General features: G+C 45.6%; 1 protein-coding gene across 1 annotated transcript in view; it reads right to left on the reverse strand.

Annotated features, from left to right (window-relative positions):
• Positions 1 to 1,895: 1,895 nt before the first annotated feature.
• T265_04302 (hypothetical protein) overlaps positions 1,896 to 26,826 on the reverse strand; it is a gene marked incomplete at both ends in the record, with an annotated part of 39,852 nt that continues 14,921 nt past the window's right edge. Inside the window, 10 exons of the mRNA XM_009169001.1 lie at positions 1,896 to 2,309; positions 3,692 to 4,050; positions 5,097 to 5,326; positions 7,215 to 7,398; positions 8,456 to 8,621; positions 11,083 to 11,287; positions 14,867 to 15,105; positions 16,911 to 17,267; positions 17,303 to 17,389; positions 25,879 to 26,051. Coding sequence (XP_009167265.1) covers positions 2,007 to 2,309; positions 3,692 to 4,050; positions 5,097 to 5,326; positions 7,215 to 7,398; positions 8,456 to 8,621; positions 11,083 to 11,287; positions 14,867 to 15,105; positions 16,911 to 17,267; positions 17,303 to 17,389; positions 25,879 to 26,051 — 2,303 coding nt within the window. The remainder of the gene's footprint in view (positions 2,310 to 3,691; positions 4,051 to 5,096; positions 5,327 to 7,214; positions 7,399 to 8,455; positions 8,622 to 11,082; positions 11,288 to 14,866; positions 15,106 to 16,910; positions 17,268 to 17,302; positions 17,390 to 25,878; positions 26,052 to 26,826) is intronic.

Below are 26,826 nucleotides of genomic sequence, written 5' to 3' on the forward strand. Positions count from 1 at the left end.
GAAACTGCGGCAGCTACAACCACTGTACGACGAGTATGCGGTTATTACAGCTGACAGTGATGATGATGATGATGTCTACATCGTCCATTCCGGGGGACCTTTTCAAATCCAGGCTTTAGGAGTGAAAATTTGAGGCATCCCTCAAACTTCCGATTTGGTTAATTGGCTCAGAAAATTTGAAAAACCAACAACAACCGACATGTCCATCTACCCTGTCCCTCGATTTTCGTTTCCACTGATGAGCCGAAATGAGTTGGAAAAAAGTATTTTACTGTGATGAATGCAACAGACGGCTGTCACGAACATACGTGATGAACAGTTTGTATAGAACATTGTTTCATAAGTTTTATCGGTGGAGAGCAGGTGGGCCAAACGTCCCCTGACTCAGCCATTCCGAGTATGAAGCACCGGTGGTTTGCGGAACAAGACTGACGCGGTTGATGCGAAAAGAAACGAATTTATGTCTAATATATTAGTCATTAATAATAATTGGCTGTCGTTTTCAGTTTACATCGCTCATGTTCATCCTCCTGTACCTAATCATGTCCGGTCAGACAGAAATCGCGACTGAAAAAACTTGCCTTACACTACCGATACGAACAGCGTGAGAAGATTCAGCTGTTCAGTAACGGACTAGTCTCTAATGCCTTGGAATTCAACGTAGGTTGAGTGTAGGTCGAGTTGGAGTGCTAAGCTTACCGTTGTCAGTTGGTTGGAAATGAATGAGTCATATGAGCTATTTTCGATGACCTTAGAATCGAGTATTGCAACCCACCCTGTACGATAACCGACCCCATGGTGCCTTATTCTTAAACCTGTCTCAAAAGACTAAAGTGGCACAACACATCGCCCAACTGATTCATACACATCTGGGTCGAAATTACAGCACACTGGACCCTCTTTTTCCTCTCCGCCTCTCCCCATGCCATGGATCAATTGCTCCAACTGCCGTACTCGAAGTGGTAGTGGCGATTTCTCCTGCTGTCGGTCTCGCCTACCTGCCAGGTCAACATCACATTCTGTTACGCCCAAACACTTGTGTGAACAAGAACTGAAGTGACTCGTCGCTACGTCGATAACATTTTCAAACCCTCCAGAAGGACGGCCAAAATGCAAGGAATTTCCACCTGACTGTTCCCAGGTAGGTAAGCTTACCAGGAAAAGAAAAACACCTCAATTTATTTTCGCCAAACGCACCAGACTGGTTGGTGACTGGGTGGTGAAAAACTGTTAACTAAAGCAGCAGATAACCGGTAACACCTACCTAATGAGCCCCATTAAGGACAAAATGCACACATTGTTTTTCAAAGATAACCGCCCTCTGCCTTTGCAATGGCCCTCTGCACTTTCTTAAACAACGGATTTTCCGGGCATTTCGGATTTTCATAGGAATTGAAACTAGTTGAAACTCACGGCACATTAGTTTTTTTGATAAACCAGTTACGTTTAAACTTTCCACGCCTTGAATGCCCGTTTTCGACTAGACAGTGACAGTTCATATGACTTCATTATATTACGTCAGTTACATGTATCACGGTCGCTGGGTTGGGATAGTCCAGTGGTCAATACTGCAGACTTCCGTTCGAATCCCTACACAGACCCTTTCAAACGAACTGTCTTGAAAATTGTGCACACATGTTAATTCATCAACCATGCATCCCATACGATCTCATGTCCAAGAAGTGGTCCAGATAGTGTCGGCAAACCATGCGGCACAGGGTTATTCCTCGCCCTGTGGTTGTACTAAGACATCAATTCCACATCTCGTGACTGCAAGCCCTGCTTTGTTCTCAGGACTGATAAGATAGGGTTGTTATTCCCGTGTTCCATGTAACCCAGCTGTTTGCAGTTTTCTATGGTTGACCAGTGTTGGGAAAGAATGAAAAGACAGTTGTCTGAGACTGTGAGAACAGAGGGGACTTCCGGTAAAATTAATGTTAATATCAGACACTTTTGTACAGATAAGACGTATCTGATCTTTATCACAAATTTACAAATTCTCCCAGTCAATCTAGTCGAGGCTTTTTCTCCGATGTTTCGGAAGAATCTGATGAATCTGAACTGGCCAACAAAGATTCTCCAGGTTTTTGTTGTAATTTATCTTTTAGTTCCTTCAGTTTTTTCCGCCGCTGTCGATGTTCCTCTTTCCGGCGTTCCTTCCATCGCTTCTTATCCTCCCTATCGACCACTTTAAGCAACTGTCGTTCAGTCTCCACATCCAAACGGGCAGGTCGTTCAGCATGTTCATCTTCTTTTGAAACAAGCGTGTCGTCCGGCAAAGGAATATCTCCGATCATCTTCTTAATGGGCTGAAAGTAGATGAAGGTCACACTGAGTGCATGGATACTATTACGAGGGAAGGTAAAGCAGTCCTAGTTCAAAGCGGGTATGGAAAATTACAGGAGAAATCGAACACCAGCTATAAAAACCATGAATAGCGTGTTATATGTGTCGAACAATGGTACGTCAGTTGGATATCTTCCCAGAAATTCTACTGGACCCTTCTGTGTGGTGTAGTCGTTTTTCGAGCTCCGAAGTCAACGACATTAGCTGATTTGCATACAGTTTACCTCGGTTCGCTAACTAACTTTGGTATCATTTTTGCAGAACTGTCAGAATGAAGAGTAGACCCAGGTTGGCTGTAGACATTGGTGGCAACTCCAGAACAAATGGAAGCACAACTGTGCATGTCAAATGGCATGTGGGGCAAATAGGAAACCAAAAAACTTGCCTGGCCAGTCTCGTCGAATAAGATTTTCATGTGGGATCGGACGTTTCGCCGCAACTCCTTTTTGGCTTTCTGTATGCGCGTCAATTTCTACAATGTAAATTGCAAAGCAATCTGTAACTACAGCGTGCGCAGGTGAAGACGTTGCAAGTACTATACAGAGGACTTCGGATTTCCTGTATATTCAGTGATCCATGAGGACGCGCGAGAAATAAAAAAGGAACCCTCCAAAAAAACATAAATTCACCGGTTTCGATTTTCCTAGGCTCGAAATGGATAGATACAACCCGTAAAGAACAGACATCCGAAAGGACGGCCTACGCAACATCTGCCTTCCGACTTCCCCTGTCTAGGCTTGAGCAACCTGACAGTATTCAAGCCCTCGTGCTTCCCGCGGGTGGAATGGCAGCTAGGCAGCGAAAGGGTGTTACAGCTGAACAATTTTTTCATAAATGTTTCGTGACTAAACCTTGTTTCAATCCCCTCCTCAGGAGAGGACATCTAGAAAATGTGCATGAAATCGGCCGCTCCCGACAGTGTCTCGTTGCGAAACACCACCATAAAAAAGCGTTCAGCTGTAGCACCCTTCCGGTGCCTAGCTGCCATGCCGCCCGAAGGAAGCACGAGGCCTAGGATACTGCCAGGTTGCCCATTCTTGACAGGGGAAAGTCGAGTGGCGGAGGTCGGATCCGAACCACGAACCTTCCGGTCAGTAAATTTGCGCTCTAACCACTTGAGCCATCTCGCCCCCCACCATAGAACAACAAAATACGACAGTACCCAAGACAAGAAAATGAGTTAGCAAGTTGTATTTGTAATCGCAGGCGATTTCGAGAGACCAAACGGAGAAGTGATAAGAGCGAGCAGATGAGTAGTACGAGTAGTAGATGGAATAGATCAAATTGCATAGCAAGATCGATGAGCAAAGCAAGCAAGTGAATGAATTTACTGCATGAGACTCACTTTCTTTGGCTGCTGAGGAATGATTACTTCTTGTGGTTGCTGAGTGAGCGCCAAATTTTCTGAAGGAGATAGCGGCAACAACTGTTCACCCTCGCTGCTCGAACTATCCACGACGTCCAAAAGCTTATGGCCTGGTTGATTAGACGTAGGTAATTTTTTAGATAAGTTCTCAGGCTTTCGAAGGAGAAAATTATCTTCGTCACTGCTGTCCACCGGGAAATCTGGTTTGGACCCCAAAATATCTGACGACCAAGGTACAAGGTTTTTGGATGATCGATGAACTTCAGCTTGCGAAGAGTTATCTGGATTTGTAGTCCATTGTAAGAAACTCTGCGGTAGCTCAGGTACCGATGGCAACCCTAGACCAAACCGAAAATCAAGAGCAAATACATTATTTTTCAAATAGGTGGTTAACTTAGCGGTAACACTGTTTTTACGTGAGTAGTCAAAAAAGTCAGGTTTCCGGAACTGACTGCAGCATCCAAGGTGGTCTAAGCCGATGGACTTAATACCGTCATGTAGCATCACGGTGAAGTAAAAGAAAATATACATTAACCGGATTCACACTGATCAGTGTAGTCTTTATCGTTCATCAGCAAGCGGTATCAGATGCTGCAATCTATCAAAACTCGAAGAGTGGTAGAATTTACTACCCTAATGACCGCAACACAGTGTAGCCAAGAAATACAACTATTCGATTTGACCCAGTGACGCATATAACGGTGGCTGGAACATGTCCTCCACAAACCGGACTCCAAACTGCCCAAACTCTCCCTGTCGCACACTAACCTACTGAGAATGGCACTGTCGCACCGGAGGGCAGTTAAACCCCTGGTCGTCTGCATTTTAATGCCGATGCTGAACTACTAGGTCCGCAGGTGGTCCATGGGTATCAAACAACGGAAGAGAAACTGGATGACGATGTGCTTGAACCTCGCCACCGATTGCGCTTCATGATCAGCAGCGATGTGTGGTATTCTTGGCGCCGACTAATTCTTCTCCAGGGAAAAGTCACCGTAAAGTAATAGACAAGGGAGAAATTAACTGCAGCGTCAGTGGCTGATGAACCGACATTTGATTTAAAATGAAACACTCGCCAGTTACATTAGTACTTCTTTGTTTTGGGTAATATGTGCCTCCAAATTTAGGCAACTTGTAGTGAAGAATTTCAACCACCATTGTTAAATCTTCAAAAAAGTTTATAATATAATCTGAAGCACTGAATAGTAACTGGAGTACTCTGTAGAACCGTGAGAAGCACATGACTTGGTAATGATGTGCCAGAAGCAAGTCCCATATCAATGAAGCGGATAATTACCAAGTACTTGCTTTACCCCCTGAATTCTACGGTTAATTTCATGTCTTAAGTATGATGAAAGTACATCGGATGACACCATAAACGTACCCAGAGAGACGGCGAAGGCAGCCAAAGGCAAGTCCGCGGGATTGAAGATAGCTGCGATTCCGAGATCTGCTGGGCAAGCGGCCTTCCTATCTGGTGAACCAGCTCCCAGACAATAGTCACGTAGATATGCCGTGAATGCTGAGCGTGCTGCGACCGCGATATCCGGCTTGGCAGCTAACAGGGCCGGAGACCGATTAGAAACAAAGTGATTGACTTTCGATTCTGGGAACCTGTGGTGAAAGGGTGGAATAAAAATAATACCACATTAACCTGTCCAAATTGAAGAAAGCTTCCCTGAGCTTTGTCCAACATGTTTCCGCGCAGTTGGAAATGCAGAGAAAGAAAGAGAGAAACAGAGAATCTGGCATGTTGCGGCAAAAAAGGGGGCATGAAAAACCGGGTTTCCGAAGATGGTCTGTGGTGAAAACAGGAAACCATACAACCCTGATCGATGACTGATGATAGATATTTCTGCAAGCACAGGCTAGTGATGTCATTGAGCTGAACAGTGACAAGCTGAAAAGAATTAAAACACCGTGTTCTCTACACCAACTTGAGCGATTGTATGGAAAAACATATTTGGGGGATGAATTCACCATGCCTGCTGTCGTCCGCCGCAAAAGCTGAAAACCAGTAAAATAAGCGAAACGATAAACTAAAGCTAAAACAAGATTCTTAAGCAAGCCTCACATAAGGTGAACCCATCAAAAACAATGGTAATCTCAGTCACATCAAGTCTTTCTGAGCGCAAATTACTGGTACCGATCAACTGATCAATAGGGTTTCAATAAACCTGTCTCCTTGGTTAATAAATAGCGTCTCGTAAGGATCAGGAGCAATTGGTAAGTCAGGCTTATGTTCGGTTCAAATCAAGTGCTTCGTAGTCGCTAAAACCAAGTTGATGGCAAGTGTCAACAGGCTGATCTAAAACCCACCGTTGAATTTAATAAACTCCACCAAAACAAGGCGTTCAATTGGATAGAAAACTTCTCTTCGGACGTTCTAATCCGAAGAAATGCGGATCGCTCCATTTCACGTCCTGTGCGGGTAAGCCTGTTTGGACGGGACTGAAGCTTAATTTTTCCAGTCCCCATCAACTGCAATGCAACCGGTCACAGAGCCAAACTAAACTGTAAGTCGTGTACACGAGCTGACAAGAGAATGGCCGTTCATAATAGTGCTGCAATCGAAAATAATCATCCAGATGGCCTTGATGACACTTGAAAACACGTGATGGCTTAGTACACTGATAGTCGCCCAACCTGGTTTTAGCTGGTTAAAAGTTCAGTTTGCTGCTCATGAAGAACTTGGTTGGAAACAAGTATATGTTGGCATCCAATCGAGGATGTTGGACGAAAAAATTGGCAAATGAGTACATATGCTGGGAGATAAACAGACTTGGTAGAATAGACCATGCAGCCTTTGGATACAGGCGGGCCAATGACTGTGACCTGCCAGTATTCCGAGACGTGTCTGAGCAATCGGACTTCAAACTGGTATGCTTTCCAATATTTCTGGCTGATGAGACTCTATCTTCGACTGACTATTCCTTTGTTCACAGTTTTGTCGGGGCGAAAATCACGTGATCTAGACAGCTGGCTTTCAATCAGATGCGAATCCACGAACAAATAATCATCCAACTGACAAAGAAAACTGATTTGAGAATCAGGTGGAGTTTTTTCCTGACTAGCGCAGTAGTCACTCTCTCACATGTGGATCGGATGACATCAAATAAACCCTGCAATTGACATGATGTAAACAGGTGCAAAGTTCTTGTAAAACAATAGAGCAGAACAACCAGAAATGGCTGCAGAACACGTCCAAAGAAAGTACCGTAAGTAGAAGCTTTTCTTCAGAGATGTGTTCATCGCTGCTATATGCAGGTCCAACGGTTGGATCACTCGGCATCGATTTAGCATAGGGAGTAAAAAGTATGATGAAAAGCCAATGTTTTTCCGTTTTCACCTACTACCTCAACCTACATAGCCTAGAATACTAAACTAACCAGATGTCAAGGGAGACATAGCTGGATGACAACGCATAGAAACTGGCGAATGGGTGCTTTTATTTAGTACACAACTAGCCCATTGCACATAGATCGCGGCAGAAAGCGCATACTTTTGCAACTTCAATTCCAACCCCCTCTCCTTAAGCAGATCAATCAACAGAGTTTCTGAAGGTAGTAGGAAGGTGATCGCACGACCTGCTTTTCCAAACCTGGCCGTGCGGCCGACACGGTGTACGTAGTCATCTAGCTGTCGAGGGCAGTCATACTGGACTACCCAATGGACCGCTGGAAAATCTGAAAGAGGCAACAGTGAAACAGAAAATGAGACGGTAGTAAAAATTCCCATTGTTATTTCGACAGTGCAGTGAGGAGCTTAATCAGGTAGGTTACAAACAACGCTACAAAATGTCATACCGATCTACCTCCGCTGCCCTTTGACAAATATTCATCCTGGTACCAACAATGGAATTCGTCATCACTAGCATTAAAGAAAGGAACATAGGTGTCGACACTAATACTTCACTGACGTACGACCACAGGGTTGTTTATATTCAAAGCCCCAAAGTGGAAAAAAGATAAAGACTAGATGGAGGAGAGAGCAGATGCTAGCCTACCGCAAGCACTGAGGTACCATCACATTCGAACGCTCAATCAGACAACGTGAGGAAAGACTGACAGGACGAATATCACTGACATCAGTCAGCCGTCAGTTTTTGCAACGTCTCCAGCTAAGCACAGTCAAGGTCACGACAAACACATCCTGGATGACGGACCGCACTAACAACGCCCAAACTCCTAGTTATATCCTTCACAAACATCTGCCAGGTCACACGCCCATCTCGCAGTACATACCATTCTGAAGGATGAACGGAGAACGACACTCATCTCGGTAGATGATGATTCGGAATGCGTAACAGGTGAATAAGCTGTCTCGAAGTTCAGCCACTGGCCACTTGGTTGGCGAATAAATTTGAGGGTTAACGCGCGAAGCTACTGCCAAGAACTAGTCAAAATGACAGACCCCATAGACGGCCATCTTCCATAGCATTTCTGCGAAGTTTCACCTGTGTTTCTAAAAGGAACACTTCACACCGATGACAACTAGGTTAGCATACAGCTCTCGTGGTTGGTTAAATGGAGTACTTTCGTTTCACTGCTAGTCGGTACACTACAATAATAGTTGTGTACCGGAAGATTTCGAAGAACAGAACATGGAAACAAATCAACCGGTTGTGGCATTCTCGACCGAGCACAAACAAATCATCAAAAGGAATACAGATCATAGTTCGATCGCATCCAGAAACAGCTTCACGGCTGAGTTACAAGAAACGGAGCCAAACAATAAACATACCAAGACCCCGTTCAGCAACATTGGTGGCTAAGAGAACACAACCAGTGGGTGTGGCAGCGAAACGATCATAGACCTGGAAACGACGATGTTGTGACATGTTGCCACGAAGTTGCATCACGCGGAAGTACGGACGTAGCTGTTGGAACAATTCGTAGACGTATCGAACCTGTGTTAACAGATGTCAAATACATTTGATAAATTGGGATCAAAACCAATTCTGAACAATGTTACAATCAGCGTTGAGGAACGGCGTTTCCTCGTTGCAGAACAGTAAGAAAGCTCATGTAGAAAGACAGTACAGTCACCGTACAGTACGCAAACTCTTTTCATTTGTGTACCCTGTGTTCATGTCAATGGCTAACCAAATATAGGTTTCTATCACGCTACGTTCAGTGCGGAAAACATTGTTCTCCTCGTCAGATGACCACGGTACCTACATTTATGGTCCTGAGTGCACTCAATTCGATCGTTCTTTTTACAACACCAAGTCAGTTTTCCGTAAAACTTATCAGGAACTGTAACACAGTGTCAATGCACGAATCTGCGAGGCTTGGGTCGCGTTTCCCAATTTGAGACACCTGAATCTCAAAGGACGTCTGTATCAGGCTACAGTACTGTTTTGTTTTCCGTAAAACTTATCAGGAACTGTAACACAGTGTCAATGCACGAATCTGCGAGGCTTGGGTCGCGTTTCCCAATTTGAGACACCTGAATCTCAAAGGACGTCTGTATCAGGCTACAGTACGGACTGTTTTGTTGTATGGCTGAAGCCTGGCCTGTTCGAGCAGCGGAACTGGAACTTCTTTGGGAGCTCGAAAACCGTTGTCTTAGAACCATAGCTCATGTGGGTTGGTGTCGGCGAATCTGTAACTTGGTAATTATCAAGCGATTTCTCGGCTATCCATTGAAGAATGTGTCCAGCACCAGAAGCTGCGTTGGTTAGGCTATGTATTGCGTGTGCCGAAACATCGTTTACCGAAGAGAGTGTTGTTTTCCGTGGCGAAATAACCAGCCCTTGACCTAGTAGAGGAATGTGAAAGAGATTACGAAACGTTTGGATGCCGTCAGTGCTACTCGCCTACCAGGATGGGGACCGAACGACCCCCAGACGCTGCAAGATATGATTGTTTATCGATGTCGGTGGCATTCTTGTTGTCCAGACTGTCTGAATGAGTGTCTGGCGGTGCGGGCACCTCGGAAGGATTGTATTAGGCTAGCACTAAGTCCCTTCCAAGTCCAATTTTATCTCTTTTTTTTACAATAAGGCTTTCAAATAAATCATGGTTGTACGGCAACGAAGCATCAGTATTGATTACTGATTTAATGTTGTTGATGAGGATAATGACAAAACGTATTTAACCTGAAAAAAGACATTACTTGGGTAAACGAAGGCAGGAGGCATTTACAAATAACAGCGCATCCCTCAGGTTCAACAAAGCATTGTAAATGTAGGCCGTTCGTTTCTCTACGTAATTCTTTCTGATGTAACCTCACATAAATATGATAAGTTTCTACATAGACTAGAACCATAATAGGCAGACACATGGTCAAGGTTGATAAACTGAAGTGAGATGCATTTGGACCAAGTCCAAGCCTCTTTCAACAAAGGCCAGCCTGTCATGTCGCAATATGTTGATGGTATATTGTACGATATATGATTGGTGGATGCCACCCCTATGCAATATTGCTTAGTGTCCACGACTGCTGGTTCAATACAATAGCCCACATGCACCTTGGACCAAAATTTCCAATAGCCTCCGTGAATGGAACTTGTGTTATCTGTCCCATTCTTGAATGATCATGTGGTTCACAAAACTCTCGAGTTGTCGCTGGAGTGAAGGTGATTTTCGTATTTGTGGCATTATCACCACCGGTCTGATCACGGGTTGAGACACGAAACTGTCCAATATGAAAGCAAGAGGTTTCGGCATACCGTTATCCCATATTTATTTGGTGCTAGTGTCTGTCAGACTAAGAATATCTGGTTATATCAGTCCAAGGTTGAGTGGTAAAAAATGCGAATTTCGAATACCCGAAATTGAGTGCGAAAATAGGGAGAAATGCAACGGAAAAAAGATACTATATTGTTTCTTCAAGGAACCGAATCCATTCGTTCAGAGTTGCACCAATTTATCTATGTTTTCCGCTTCGAGTATTTGCTAGTAGGCCTTAGTTTCGTTTGGACAACGTAACACTCAGAGAATAGATGGGCAACATCCTCTTCAGAAGGGGATTAGCTCGTGCTTTTCGCGGTCAGCGCATATTAGAGGTGGCGGCGCCTTAACGACGAAATGGATGTTACGGAATTTTTCAGCCTTACCTCTACCCATTGGAGACTGTCACACGACAGGTTTGTAAACAACGCTAGCCTGGTTTATCTTTCAAAGATCACGGTTGACCAGCGGCTAGTCCTGAGACCCCATTCATACATTGTCCCACTATCCCAAAAACGATCACAGGTCATAGAAGCTTGCCTGTGCATGGACAATACAAGGCTACATTAGCATCTATTGGGTGGGAGTGGCCGCCTTTCTTCTGAGTGACGATTACGTTTATTCATTCGAAAAGATAACGCAATAAACTACAAAGAGGCAGTAAACATCACACAGTGATGCCCGTTCACTTACTTGCTTTTGGGTCGAAAAGAATACAATGATCTTTTTCTTACAGTGACTTTGGAGAAAAGTCCATAGCACATCAAGCTTCTGTTCCAATGGAACAACCGCGTAAGATTGCAGAAGTTGTTCAGGAACTGTTGATCCACTACTCGTGGAAGCCGTGGACAAGATCACGGGATTACGCATGCACAAGCGGGCCAGTTGATTAATTGTGCTGAAAGTTTAGTAACAAATAACGTTGTCTACCCAGTGTTATATGCAAAGAAAAGGGGGAGATAACATATTCAGAGGTTCGAGAATCTTTATGGACGACACCTAGAGAAACGGTTATGATTGACAGGAGAAATTCGTCTCTATTGTACTCTGCATGGCTCTGCCGGTGATGCCGATTTCCTTCAGAGGACGCCTTGTCGCTAGTGCTAGTGCTTTGTCCACAAAAATACGGACAATATCGAACAATCCCGTTGAGTAAGGAATGAAATGGATCGAAATAGACAACAAATGCGATCTGGCATCCACAATAGGGAAACAGCAGGTGTATGTTCCCTCCCAACCATTCAGGACCTCAGGAACACCCGTTGCTTGCAAATCCATCCGGGACCTTCCGCAGTTATTGATGGTATTGGGCGAACGCGCCTTCCTTGTGGAACATTTGGTGCAGCTGAACTTGTGTGTGGCAATGACGACGGTATTTGCTGACAGTACTATGAGGAATCCACTAACCGGTGAGAAAACTCTCTCTCTCTGCCGATGACAAGGCCGTACACTTTCTCGTGAAAGAGCCATTTGATGTCGTCCTGAGACTAGCGAAGCACTAGTTATAACGGGCATTCCCAAATGTTTAACCATGGAAATTTTACTTTCAAAGTCTCCTCAGGGTTGACAACCAGATTCATTCAAAATTCTGGAAAAAGGATGTGGCAATCAGCACTTTAACGCCATCTCCTTTGGATTCTCTTCAAAGTCATATTCAGCCATTACACCTACTGCGTTACAAAACGAAGATAAATGGAACGAGTCGGAGGATGATGACCAATGCCATGGAAATCTGGAATAGAGAAAACTGAGGATGCTGTGAAGAATCTGCCATCGAAGACCACGACGATGACGAGGATGAGAATGATAACGACGATGAGGAATATCAGAGCGGAGGATCAGAAGAGGGGTTAAAAGATGCCAGCTCAAACTGGAAGAGGGCTCGGAGGTTTTCTCCTCAAGCGGCGGAGGCTTTGGTAGGAGAGGTCATGGTTTCCGCAATCGTAGAGGCCATAGCGGTTTCAGGTATCACAGCGGAGGCCAGGCCCAGAAGTGATGGTCATGTTTGGGGAGTGCTAGTAAGTACTGCATCTGGTGAGCATAGACGTGATATAAGTCGCATCTGCCTGCTGGAAGGAGTAGAAGACAAATAATTGTTCACCCAACCTAGGCGAATGCTCCGAATTGAGGGAGACGTTTGTGGCTAGGGACTGCACCAATCTACTTGATCTCACTCTTGCATGACGTGGATTTTTATTTGGTAGATTAGGAAAAGCCATGCTGGCTGTGAACAGCGTCAATTCTTTTTTTCCTGTCGCCTACAAAGTGACTCCCTGTCTTGTTTTTTTTTCGTATTGAGCATGGACCGCCTTTCTTGTTTTGACCTGGAAGTAAACTGCTCTCTGACCATGACACTGCACGTCTTGTTTAAATCAACACTTGAGTTTCGCCATCTTGTGACCACCCTGCCTTGAGTCGGTGTGAACTTTGGGATCCCGTTTGCAATTAGCAGTTCCCAAACCTGTGTATAGTATTCGGTATAATTCCACGATTTGAGGTGTACCGCATTTGTTGATAAGCCTGTATTCGAACGACTTGACTTTTGTGGTTTTGCGCGTAACGCAACGGGGTTCAACTGGTGGCGGGAGCAATCAGTAGTACTCAAATCTGGCCCTGAATCCGAACGCAGTATGTCGACAGCTGCTTCGGCCCACGTTTGTTAACAAATGCCGAGGTAGACGTTCTATTGTGCGCTTGAGATTCGTTGAGCAATTCAGGTCTGCCGTATCACGCATCTGTCCAAGTACCAGGTAACAGCGTAAGGCATCGACGCTTCCAGAAACAATGGACCCACCACCCAGTAATTCATTTATGAACGACTGCGTTATCTCATGTTGTTTGCCGAACTGCGTCCTGAAGATATTCTTGGACCTTTGGTGGCCTGCTTTACCACGAACACGCAGTGCTCGATGAACTCTCGCTCCCCCCTCCCACAGCATCGATTTGTTGTTATCGTCAAAAAGCCGATCAGCTAAATTTAATCAAAAAGCTTTCATAAACTCCCATTGGATTTCTGTCAAACTTATCTATCTCTGTTTTCGGCAGACTGGCAGCTAGTACCGTGGGTCGCCCGTTTCGTGCGTCGCGTACGAATCTCGGCAGCGACTTCTTTTCTACGCCGAGTTATTGAGGACCGTGGGCATTCCGTTTCTTCTCGAATGACTTTTCCAATAAACTTCCGGATCTTCTGTCGACTGGATGAAAACCCATATTCACAGTCGCCTGCAACTGACCTCTCGTCGAAGGAGCATTGACAGTCCAGCAGCGTCTACTTTCGAGACGATAGCCTCCGTTTCCTTATCTCCAGCTCCTTCAACTCTATCATAATCTCTTCCCCTACTATCTCACATGCAAACCTAATTCTGACAGAATTTCTACCCATATGCCTGCTGGGCATTGCACCACCAGCCAAGCTTGGCCTAGGGGAAGTGTCAAAATAACAAAGGGGTTTGAGGAACGGAAATGTTGCAACCAACAGGGCTATCAGAGGTATCATTCACCAAGCTATCAAGTTCAAGGTCCGACAAAATTTGAAGTAACTTGCTTCTTCGTGTTTTAGTCATCTTGGTGCTAAAAGTTCCAAAATTTCAATGCGGGATACACAGTATAGCTGAAATTTGAGTACTATTGATTGTTCCCTCAATCGGTAGGGCCCCGTTGAGTTACGCGCAAAACTACAAAAGTCAAGTCGTTCGAATGCAGGCTTATCAACAAATGCAATACCATGAATACACTTATACAATAATAAAATTGTACATACCTCAAATCGTGGAATGATACCGGCTTCTATTCACCGGTTTGGGAACTGCTAATTACAAACGGGATTCAAAAGTTTATACCGACTCAAGACAAGGTGGCCACGAGATAGCGAAACTCAAGTGTTGATTTAAACAAGGCGTGCGATGACATGGTCAGGTGAAAACAAGGCGGCATATGCGCAATACGGAACAAATGTTCCGAGACTCTTCGAATTACACACCCGTGAATTTAAAACGGCAGCCACATCCTCATCGACCGGAGTGCCTGTGATAGCGGACGAAATAAAACAAGAAAACTAATAGTACGGAAAATCCGAGTGCAAACGCAGATGGTACACTGGTACCCTAAGTTCGCCCAATTTCTGGCCTGTACACTTGGGGACCATGCGAACGGTGGTAATGTGTCACTCATTTCCCGTGCTTCCTTGCAAACTCGACCAAAGGTCCTGTTAGATGCATCGAAATTCGGATGTCTTTCAACCGCTAACATCAGAAGACACAGAGGAAAAATGTGATCGCGTCTCTCTGTATCGTCATAAACAAGTAAAATAATACTGAATGATTGCTCGTGGAGGAAGCAAAACTATATATACCAGCTACATATTATCCTGTACAGGGAGGTGACGCGCAATCTGTTCGAAAGGTAATTTAAGCCAGATTGGGTAGTCTAGTCATGAAAATAAAGATCCCTTGTATTTGACTACACAGGGGTGACCAACCTGTTTTGTGTCGCCGAAAACAACAGTGTTTGTCGATCCGGTGTCAGGTTCGTCATAATCGTATCCACGTCGCCGCGAAATGTGGGATCCAGCAAGCGATCGGCCTCATCCAGTATCAGCATTTGTAGGTTGGACAAATCCAACATGGGATTTTCTGTTTGATGCTGAGCCAGACGACCAGGAGTTCCGATCAATATATTCGCGCGAGACACCGTGCTCCATTCCTGGCGTTTTAGTACCTGTTAAAAGATAATGTAGGCGCGTGAAGATAGGCCACTCAAGATTTACACCAATAAACGGTCACAGGCACTGTCATATTTGGATATATATATATATATATATGTTGGCGGAAATGCCAGCTAGTGAAGATAAGTGGTGAACCAACGGGTCAGATGTACCAACACACTCAAAAGTATCCGTTTCCCCCGCATACCTGATAAATGAACTTGTGATATGATGATATTATTGGCACAAAGTCGTGCTACACTCTCACAATTCGGTTCGAAGTAATACCGGGTTCACTTTTGAACCAGAATACAGCAAAAGGCTGAACCTCCTGGATACTGACACAGAGCGCAAAAAACTTAGACATGCCGGTGTAGTTTCTGGAGTTTCGTTGTTATGCAAAAGAGGCAGGACTTCATCAGATACTTGAGCCAGAGAGAGATCAAGATATGTCCGCCGACTGCTCCCAAGGTCAACCAAAATCTTTGGACCCAATTTAGCATAACAGGCATCCTGAACGGTTCATATCGAATTCTGGGTGTAATCATTGGTATTCTTGCACAAAGTATTATACAGCAGTCGTAAAAAGCAGATGTCGGACAGAATACGTGAACGCAATACAGTGTCTCCGAGCCTTGGTTAGAACAAGCAAATGCGTCACATTTGAACAAAAGTAATCATGTTATGGGTAAATAGCATGCCTTCCCAGTCATATACGAGGTACTTCGAACTAGTCATTAGGAACAAAAATAATAAATAATCGTTCAGCTGTGGAACACTTTCGGGCCATGGTTACCGTGCAAGTCGAAAGGAGCATGGGAGCCGAGATATGGTTACGTTGCCCTAGTCCAGGCCAGGGTTGGACTTGAACCAACTGAGGCAGTATTTTCCCGCCTTAACCGCTGAGATATCTCGAGCCGACCGCGAAATGATCGCAGAGACGGTGCAAATTTGACCACTTAACCCGCAACCCTGCATTCAAAAGAAACGTGTATGACCTCTGGACATGAGTTGGCCCACGAACAACTCCGCTGTGTACGTATGCCTGACACTGACGTTTGTCACTTGACCCCTGAGTCGTTGGACTTCGTACCCCTCTCACCTCTTAACTATGCACCTATGACTTTCATACAACCGCTGCACATGGTTTCCAGTTGATTATGAAGGGGAACTCAACCGAATCCGACTGAATATATCGCTTATGCTGTTCTTCAAATAAGTGTGCTGCTTAAGACCATCCCGGTGTTGTTCAAGACAACATCTACATAGATATTTTTGAGTGCTTTCGAAAGTGAATCACAGATCTGTCGGTATTACAACTACGTGATGTCGATACATTAGAAACTCAGCTAATCGTTATTGCACAACCTCTGCTTTGTTCGTGGGAGTCGCATCAAGATCCACACTGAACGAATAAACAATGAGATCAACGCTGCCCGAAAGACCAATACTGATCAGGAGAATGGGCATGATGGCATGTGCAAAATTATGTGTTTCAATACAGGAACTGGGTGAAAGTAGCTTGAGTTTAGGACTCGAAAATATCGAAAAAGAGCTACCCAGAAACCTTTCTGCGTCGCCCATGAAACGCTGTTAGCGTTCAGCTAGGCGATCCATAGGTTGCTTGCATAATCCATAATCCACGCTCTGGCCACCGAAAGAGACACCAACAGTCGAAAATGAGCCAGTTGTGCTTTCACGAATAGTTTGATTACGAAACACTACTTTCACCTACATCTGAAACTGTCAGGAGAAATTCACTGCTGAAAAGCACCACAAGACAAAAACAGCTGACAAAAAGCAGCGACTCCCAACTCACGCTGGTCTTTCCACCCATAATATTCAACATTGTGAAGTTAAAGAATGTGCTAAAGCGCTTCAAGACCATAGTAATTTGCCGCGCCAGCTCCCGAGTAGGTGTGAGAATAATCGCCACTGGTCCATCAAGCGACGTCACTCGACTACTGTAGAGACGATCCAGCATCGGGATTAGGAAGGCTAGTGTTTTGCCGCTTCCTGTAGCCGCTTCAACGACAACGTCACTGCCTAGAAGGATGTGTTTGATGGCCATTTTTTGTATATCTGTCATCTTCGTGAAACCATTTGATTTAAGCGCTGATAACGTCGGTCTCGATAGTGGGAACTGAGTGAAATACCGATATTGATTCGTATTGACCTAGAGGATCAAATAACATGACACAGGAAAATTACCTCCTTGAGGACATGATATTTTTCAAACGGCTGAACCAGGGAACCCGAAGCCTCACCAGTTTTCTGATTGACCACTACCATGCGAAGCTTTGGTGAATTTACAGCTGAAAAATGTAAAAAATTTCGAGCAAAGTAATCAAAAGTCAACAAAGTTACCTGCCAAAGGGATGGAAACAAAGGTGATCGCAACAATTAGTTTATACAGTTGTCAATTCACGATACCTATTGTTTTGGTATGCCAATTTAACAAAAGTTTATTCGGCATAAAATCCAAGCGCTAGCTGCATGATTGGGAATTTCGAATTTACCCCACATTCGCTCAGTTTGTGGATAAGCATCTGTTCCGAGGCAAGTGTAGTTAGCCATTGAAAATATGCAGAATATCGAAAGGTCATTTGATTGAGTCAACAGGGTGACTATAAACGGGGTGCCCATAGCTCAGAGAAGCGACTAATTCGGAATCAGTTCCATTTCAAGGGTCAAAGAAGCTCACTAAGTTGAGTCCGCACCACAAATCTATATTGCACTGCCATGTTATTTACCACGCACCAAAAGGTGGAATAACAAAAATCGGACGCTATTATATCACCCCACATTCAAACAAAATTTAGTCTAGAATCCGACAGCGATAACCATCGCAATGAATAATCCTCCCATTGGACCAGGATACGAGGTTTAACACGGTGGCTTTAGCTAGATGTACCGACGCTTACACGTACAAATTCGTCCGGAGGAGAACCGACTAAGAAATTTGTTCGTCAAACAAGGATGACAGACACCCATACATTCACTTGAAACACGTGAAGCTTCTGGAAGTGGAAAAGCAGCCAAATGTTCGGAAACGATGGAGGCCAAGAAAAATTATTTTTTTAAACGAATGCAGGAGAGACGCCACCTCTATAGAACGGGCGAAGGACATCGTACTTTTGGGGTGATGGGATGACTCCAGACACAAAGACAAAAACCCCTATGGGACAGCGAACGCATTGATGCTCGTTTGGAAAAGTCCAGGTGAAACACGTAAGCATCGTGCGAAGTCCCACAAGAGTTATCACACTCAACACAAAAAACAGGTACGCGAGGCACAGGAACCAGAGGAGTTAGCAGTTGACATCTGGACTTCGTACAGATGTTATGTGTAGTCGGGGTTGTTTAGTGATCAAAATGGTGCAAGCTCATCGGTGTACTCCACCTTAATATTTGGCTGATTTACGGTCGAACTACTACAATGGTCTTTGACTTGCCGTTGCTCGCATTGATGTTACCTAGTGCCTCTACAATATCAGGAGTATTGGATGTATAATTCCGTATCATCACCGACAGCAACATTAGTACGGAAAACTGTTGGATTCATGTACATTATCATTATCACTATCAGTGTTGACAATGATGCCCACTGACAGCCATAAAGTCCACCCAATTATACGTAAACCCTTGGAGTTAGAAAGGGAGGAAAAGAGTGGGTGACGGAGGGGGCACGGTGCTGGACTATGTCAAGCATTCTGAGGTGCCTACACCTCCAAACGACCAGACAACCTGAAAAGAAACTCACAGCACGAAAGCCACTGACACCGATCAGCCGCCATTTCTTACGACGCCTCCAGCCAAGCGCAGGCAGTGTCACGAGGACATCACCTGGAAGGTGTATAACACCAACAACACAAACTCTTCATAATATCCTTAACATCCTTCTGCCAAGTCATACGTCGTCCATCTCGCGGTTCCCGCCATTCAGAAGGGCGCACAGAGAACAACGCTGTTCCGACATGCGTAGCACATGGCCGAGCCACCATACTTGGTGGTGCTGGGTTTCTTTTCCGCGACTAAAGTACTTGCTGCACGACCAGATACCCGTTTTCTAGTTAACTCGTTACGAATTCGTTGACTTCGACCCAAGATATCGTTGGTCAAAAACCTAAAGACGCCTCACATCACCTGTCCGCAGAGGCGTGTTGTAATCATACAATACAGCCTTCACTGTAGCCTGGTACACGCGATCCGTAAGATTCAGCGATATGCCTTTTTGCTGCCGTTTAGCAAAAGTGGTTCCGGCCTCTGAGAATCGCGCACTGAATTCGTCAGACACACTTGTATCAGAGCTAACACAACTACCGAGATGTGAAAAATTTTTCCACAATCTCCAGTGATTCTCCTTGAATTGTAAGGGGCGTGTGCAGAGACTTTACGTTCCAAAGCACGGCTTTGCATTTTGAAGATACAAGGCGAATGTCGAAAGATGATATGGGAGTGATAGTCTATTCAACATGGATTGTGAATCGACTTGCGGCTCTTTCGCTAATTACTCACACAGTGTGGATATCAGTGAACAACCCTTGTAAACTCCATCGCTGTGTGACCGATAAGTCCCGCAACAAAGGACTTCGTTGTGCGATGGTTTGCGTATTTCCAAGACTTACTGAGCTATAGTGAGCGGAGTTAATTTGACACCCAGAGTTTCCCTAACCAGAGTGACCATTCGATAGGTCTATGGCAAATCATGTCCTAGTCCTCACGGCTGGGAGTTGGAAGATGTGCTGCGGGTTGTTCCTCGGTGGCTAGAACACTAAATTTGCTGATCGGAAGGTTCGTGGTTCGACCCGACCTCTGCCTCTCGACTTCCTCTGTCTGGGCTTGGGTAACCTGGCAGTATCCCAGCCTCTGTGCTTCCTCCAGGTGGCATGGCAGCTATCCGCCTGTTGTCACTGAGGCTGGATACGCCGAAGTGGATATCCTGCTGAGGCCCGCTTATTTGACCAGATATCCGTTAACAGTCACCCTTGCACGGTTCGTTTGAATGTAGGCTTGAAGTTTTGAATAACCCTTAGATCCCAGAGGCTTCATGAACCACAAAAGAATCCTGACACGATTAAGCAAACGTTAATCCCTAGAAGGAAGTGTGCTGACTTACGATAATTTGCGACGGTTTATCATCATCATCATCATCAAAGACAGCAACATCAATTTTGACACCGATGCTTCACTGCCGACAGTTCAGAGATGTCCAGAGGTGTCATAAGTATCAGTGATTAAAGGCCGGATAGTAGTTGGTCACCAGTATTCAAAAAATAAAATAAAATGATTCAGATGCAGCACCCTTTCGGTGCCTAGAGCTGCCACGCCACACGAAGGAGACATGAGGGCTCGGATACTGCCAGGCCGCTCAAGCCTAGACAGGGCTCGTCGAGACACAGGTCGGGTTCCAACCGCGGACCTTCCAGTCAATAAATTCGCGCTCTAACTACTTGGTCCATCTCGACCATTCGGCTCCAGATTAATATCTAGAGAACTTAAATTGCCACCTGAATGACTACCTGATTCAAAGCCGCCATTAGGGACATGACCCTACTAAACAGACTCCCGTAGAACACCATAACCACAAAAGGAGCACCCGACGCGGAATGACAAGCGCTCAAAATGTGCACCTAGGTTGCCGTAAGTTGCCAACAAACTGAAATGAAAAGACGACCAGACAGTAAGTGTTACATTCTCCCTCTGCTACCTCGGCGACCATAGCAAAAAGCAAGTAACCAATAAAAGTTATCCTACTCTCTGATTCTTGAAGAGTCAAGTTTCAACAGTATCGAAAGAATCTGGGTTTGTTTCTGTTACCCAGGGCACCAACTCGTCCCCCTTCTGTTAAAATGCATTGTATTGGCGCAAACAAGGATGAAGTGCCACCCAGTTATGGCAATCTCTTTTGAACCACCTAGAAATTCCGAACAATCAGACCAACCTGTCCTTACTTTGGCGTTATCCCAGGATTTGAAAGGAAAGTGTTCAGCTGTAGCACCCTTTCGGTGCCTAGCTGCCATGCCACCCGAAGGAAGCACGAGGGCTGGGATACTGCCAGGTTGCCCAAGCCTAGACAGGGGAAGTCGAGTGACGGAGGTCGGATTCGAACCACGGACCTTCCGGCCAGTAAATTCGCGCTCTAACCACTTGGGCCATCTCGCCCCCAGGATTTGAAGTGGTCCATTATGTCTTTCTCTTGCAAGAACTGGTCTGAGAGAAGACACGAGGTTCCTCGAAGGCGAGGTGCTCACTATAGTAGTCGGTTTTGGGTCAGTTGGGTCTCTTAGAATCTTCAAAGACCATGGCGTTCATTCTTCTGCTCACTAATGCGGACAACACGTTTAACGTTGATTTCTGGTTCATCTGGATTAACTTTGTGGAACATGGCTCCCAGTGAACCGACTTCATTGCAGCACCAGGTGTGGTTCCGGGTGAACCTGATTCCTTTGTATCCAGTTTCGTAATATCTTCTAGCCTATTATTGGACTGTGAAATTGGCGCCATGCATGATCTTTGGTTTACATCTTGCTATCAATCAATACGAACACATACGGATTATTATTATCTATATTCAGTCCCACAATACCTATAAATCAGAGGCTGTCCACTTTTACTACCGAAACGTACTGTAATCCATAAAGCGCCCATACAGGGAACTTCTCACCGATGATGAAGTGTGTCCTAAAGCACTCATGACATCATTCACCGGTAAGAAGTAAGAGAACCTTTCGCTTAGAAACCTCAAATTGGGTTTGAGCAGAGTACATTGTGAACACTACTTGGGGTGGATTTTCAGCACACACGTGTAAATGAGCTTTTGAACAGCACGCGGAAAATGGGACAATGGTATAGGATTTCCGAACCAGCCCTTGCGGCCCTGCAAGATCCACACATAAGAAGAGTTATTGTGTCGCAAACGAACTTGGGAAAACTTTTGATTATATCACACGGCTAACAGTGGCTTCTTTCTACCAAAATTTCTGTGACAATCCATACTTGGTGTTTCTGTAGCCCATTAAAACGCTTAAATGGACTACGGAGATTAGATACTGATTCTGGACTTCACCCCAGAGTACCCTAAAAAAAATTAACAGTAGCGTTCACCTCCACATTATCGGCCATTATCCCCACCTGAGAGTTGAAAGAGCTTTTTGGCTCCTCTTAGAGAGAAAATATCTACCACCCGCCGCTTCAGCTGCGTATGCTAGGGTGGGTACTGTATTGATCCCCGACCTGAAGTTGTCACCCTGTCGCGGCGGTCGGGCTTTTGTATTCCAATGGTCCTGTGGGTTATACTGGCTGAAACTCAATTGCCTAAGGTCCTACTCTGTCGAGAAAGCCGATTGGTAGCAGCCCGACAAAGAACAGTGAGTCCCCGTACTGTGAGTAATCGTTTTACGAGGCGGTCTGGGGGTAATGTCGTACTGCCCTCTGTGATAGGAGTGTGGAGGTAGTAAGGCATTTCCCCCAGGAAAACAGCATGTCCATGGTTACGGAAGCATCGATGCTGCCCTCGCTCCAGGAAGGACGGGTTGGAAAATGTCAGCCCCAAAAACCGCACTCTCCGATCGCCCAACGGTTGATATACTTTTGAAACCAAAAGGTCTGGTGCTCCTCAAAGGGCAATTACTGTGCGCAGCTGCACCGAAGGTGAGACAATAATGCCTTACTCCCTGTGCCCTCGGGCCAGGTCGGTCCCCTTCAGCCAAGCGGATCAGAGTGTTGAGTCATTGTTGAATACACTGGCCATCATCATATCATCTTTTGGCATGAGCCTTGCACCTTCAAAGTGCAAAGTCATGCTCCAGAACGTACAGTCTCCGAACCTCTTTACAATTTGAGGAGAATCACTGGAGGTTTTGGAATGTCTTACACACCTAGGTATTTGTCTTAGCTTTGACGGAAAGATGTCTGATGAAGTCACTGCAGAGATTCAGAGACCCGAATCACGTTTGCTAAGTTGCGTCGATTGTGGCGCCAAAAAGGCATATTGCTTGGCCTTAAGGGTCGCGTTTACCAGGCTACAATGATGGTTGTGTTGTTTTACGGGTGCGAGACGTGGCCTACGCAGACAGAAGATGGGGGCGTCCTTAGGTTTTTGTATGGTGTGAAGCGATGGACTTTGAGGGTAGATGTAAGGCGTATTGCCTCAGAATCGGTGCTGGTGTCGGAAGGCGTCAATGAGTTCGTAATGAAGCAATTGAATAGTGGTCGTGTGGCTGTATATGAGCTACTTCAATCGCGGACAATATTCAGCGTTGTCAGCTGCGGTGGCTCCGTCATTCGCTGCACATGCTAAGTTAAGGCCTACCGAAACGAGTGTTAATAGTGGTCGTGTGGCTGTATATGAGCTACTTCAATCGCGGACAATATTCAGCGTTGTCAGCTGCGGTGGCTCCGTCATTCGCTGCACATGCTAAGTTAAGGCCTACCGAAACGAGTGTTGTTATCTGTGCCTCGTTCAGGATGGCACAGACCGTGAGGAGGACAATGTATGACTCTGCAGAAGGATGTGAAAGAGTACGAAGGTTTCGGAGTTGTTGGTTTGGTACGAACCCCAGAGCGTGGCAATCGTGACTAGGTCTGTGTCTATCTGAAGACATTGCGAAAAATGGCAGCTGTGAAAGTTTGCAGATTGTCTGATTGAGCGCTTGTAGGTATAGGCACCTCAGAATGTTTGGCATAGCCCAGCGCTAGTTCCCCACCGTAACCCTTTTTTTCATTTCTTTTCACTCTAGGGCTTCAACTATAATTAGATGAGCTTTAGGGTTGGACGGTAGGGAAGCATCAGTGTCAACACTGGTGTTGCTGTCCCTGATGGTGATGCCATTGTTTGAAGACATTTCGAAGGCTTAAGAATCTCTGGGTGAATGGTTACTAGTCGCCTCTGCGCGGTTCGTTTCGTATCTGGGAGTGTAGTCCGAAAACGAGTTCTTAATCGCCCTGCCTAGCCCCGAAAAACTGTAGCTCTAGTACGAACATTTTCAGGACGCTGTGAGTGCTCTGTTATGGCGGGCTAAGAGGCTAACTACCGCGGCGGTTGCCAACTTATGAAAGTCCAAGTAGGTAGACTTGACGGTGCTGAGATCCAGTAGGGTGGTCGTCGTGGATTTGAACCGGGGCGGCGGAAATCCGCACCGCACTATGCACCGGGGGTTCAAACCAGTTTCTGTGGTGAAATGCAGAACCGAAGCCCAGTAAGGAAGGTTGTACATCACCAATATGTACATATATAGAAAATGGCAGGCACTGTATGGTGCAGCACACGTACCGATTTACCGATCGCAGGTGGGAGCTTCTACGACCAAGAAGCCTATCCCACACCCAATTGGCCAGAAGACATGGCCACTTGCCGGTCCATCCCCGGCTGAAGGTCTAGGCTCAACGACCAATCACGAACCAGTATCCGACTGACTGCCGTTTGCCGATGTTGCATCTAGAAGGCTTCGGGATTTCCCAGAATTTTGTTGCTGCGCACACTTTACGCACTGTACAAATGTTTTTGACTTGGTTTCGGGCGTTAATGCTCGTTGTGCACATTTGGTGGTTCTTTTGTCGAGAATCGCTAGCTTGGAAGGTTCAGACAGAGAACTAACCTGAGAAAATAACCTTGTTACGATTGGGGAATGGTAATTCACAATGCCTAATGAATGCAACAGCTCTGAGAATCATCCCGTCGGCAACAAAGGCAGTTTTAAGGAGCACGGTCACTCAGAGACTGCAGGTGAGTTTTTCGTCAATTGATGCAGTCACGGCTTCTTTAACGGAGTTCACGTTGACACTCTTTNTTCTGGTCACACTTCTAACTCTTGGTTAAATCGGCGGGAAGACATGCTAGACACCGATTTTCCGAAGTTCTATGACCGTTGGGAAGTCATATTATTGAGGAAGAACGCGGCACACCGGATCATGAACGGTACACAGACATCAATATTCCAGGGCTGTTCCGCCAACCCAAATTTCCAGATTAGGTCAGAACACTGCATCAGATTTTCGGCGACCAAGAATCACTACTGAATGTCTGTTACAAGTGCCCAAAGCTAATGAAAATTGGTGACAATGCATTCAAATTTTCTGATGTTGCCGCCGACTAGAAGCACACCCAAAACATTTTTGCCGACACCATAGCTTTTCGAAATTGTGACTTTAACGCTTAGTTAGTCTAATCCATTCGCATCTTCTGGTGACACCTTGCTCGTCGCATTTTGTTAAAGTGAGTGGAAGTTCAGGGTCACGGACCATCACTGATCCGCATTTTGTTACCGCTTTATAAAAGATAATACAAGAATCGCAATTCAGCACGTTTCAACGTCTTTCGGTGTTCATTAGGATTAAAAAACATCTAAAGAATATCTACTGCAAATTTAACCCTGGAGGATCGGTCATTAACTTGTGTTTGCTTTACACTCCTCTGATTCAACGAACCAGACGATTTTGTTCCGCGAACCTGGTCTCAACACTTTCCCATGAATCTCAACTTCCACTAAGGACAGCGTTTTTATACAAAAGCCTGAATTGTGCAGCGGCGATGCGAGGGCCATCTCTGCATATCTAACTTGTGGGTAATACAGCGTAGCGAGATAGCCGCAGGCATCATTTCTACTAAGGTGACCGCCATAAGGTGGTCGCCATGATGACGGTGGCAGTTTTCATTCAATTCGACCATTTATCACAACCGCTGGGCCCGACTTCATGCACGAGCTGATTTTGGGGCCCCACCTATACACGGCAGCCCAATCTGGTGACCGAAGACGGCATTTATAACTCTACGCGCTGTCACTCACCTCGAATGCTTGTAACTCCCAGGCGCGCGTATGTGCGACGCCGATTATGAGACCTCGCCTATGTGCAGTAACATAATCCAACGGCCGCAGACGATCTTTCATGCCCATAAATACACATGATGCCGCTAATCCTTGCCACCTAGAGTAGACACCGGGCCAGTATCCATGCGGGCCTGTAAAATTGGGCCTCAACTATACGTGAGAGCATAGCCTGATGTCTTACTCACTGCCATACTCGATATCGACTCACTTGGCTACTTGTCGTAACTGCTATGCTCGTGCCCATGTGCGGCAGTGAGTAACCGGTAACCCGATCCAACCTACTCTGTCGTACTCGTGACTGTTCGCGTTCTCGCTTATCTTTGCTACTAGTGATAGACACCGGGCCAGTACTCATGCGAGTCGATGAATACGAGGCCCAAACTATGCACACGTAACTAATCTAGTTGCGAACGATGGATCTCATACTCACATAATCGTATAGCCTACCTTGACTACTTTTTGAGACTGCTAGGCCAGTGCATGTATACAGCGCTGAGTATTAGGCCTCAACTATGCGTTGTGACCTAATCTAACTACCAACAATGGCCCGTCATACCCATAACTGTGTGCGCTCTCGCCTATTTCTGTTACCTATCGCAAACCCCAGGCCAGCATCTAGGTGGCCGATAAAAATGAGGCCCAAACTATGCGCGATATCCTAATCGAATGGACAACGGCCCGTCACCCTCGTGACTCTCGTCGATACCGCCCACACTGGTCACTTATCGTAATTGATAGGCCTGTGTCTGTGGGCAGCGCCGAGTGTGAGGCCTCAGCTGTGCTCAGTAGCACAGTCCAATAACCAACGACGGCCGTCATGCACCTGACTGTACTCGATTTCACCTTTCGAGGCTACTTATGTTAACTGCTGGGCAAGTGCACAGGCTCGTAGCCGACTACAGTAAG

Source organism: Opisthorchis viverrini (assembly GCF_000715545.1).
Source record: "Opisthorchis viverrini unplaced genomic scaffold opera_v5_69, whole genome shotgun sequence".
NCBI lineage: Eukaryota > Metazoa > Platyhelminthes > Trematoda > Opisthorchiida > Opisthorchiidae > Opisthorchis > Opisthorchis viverrini.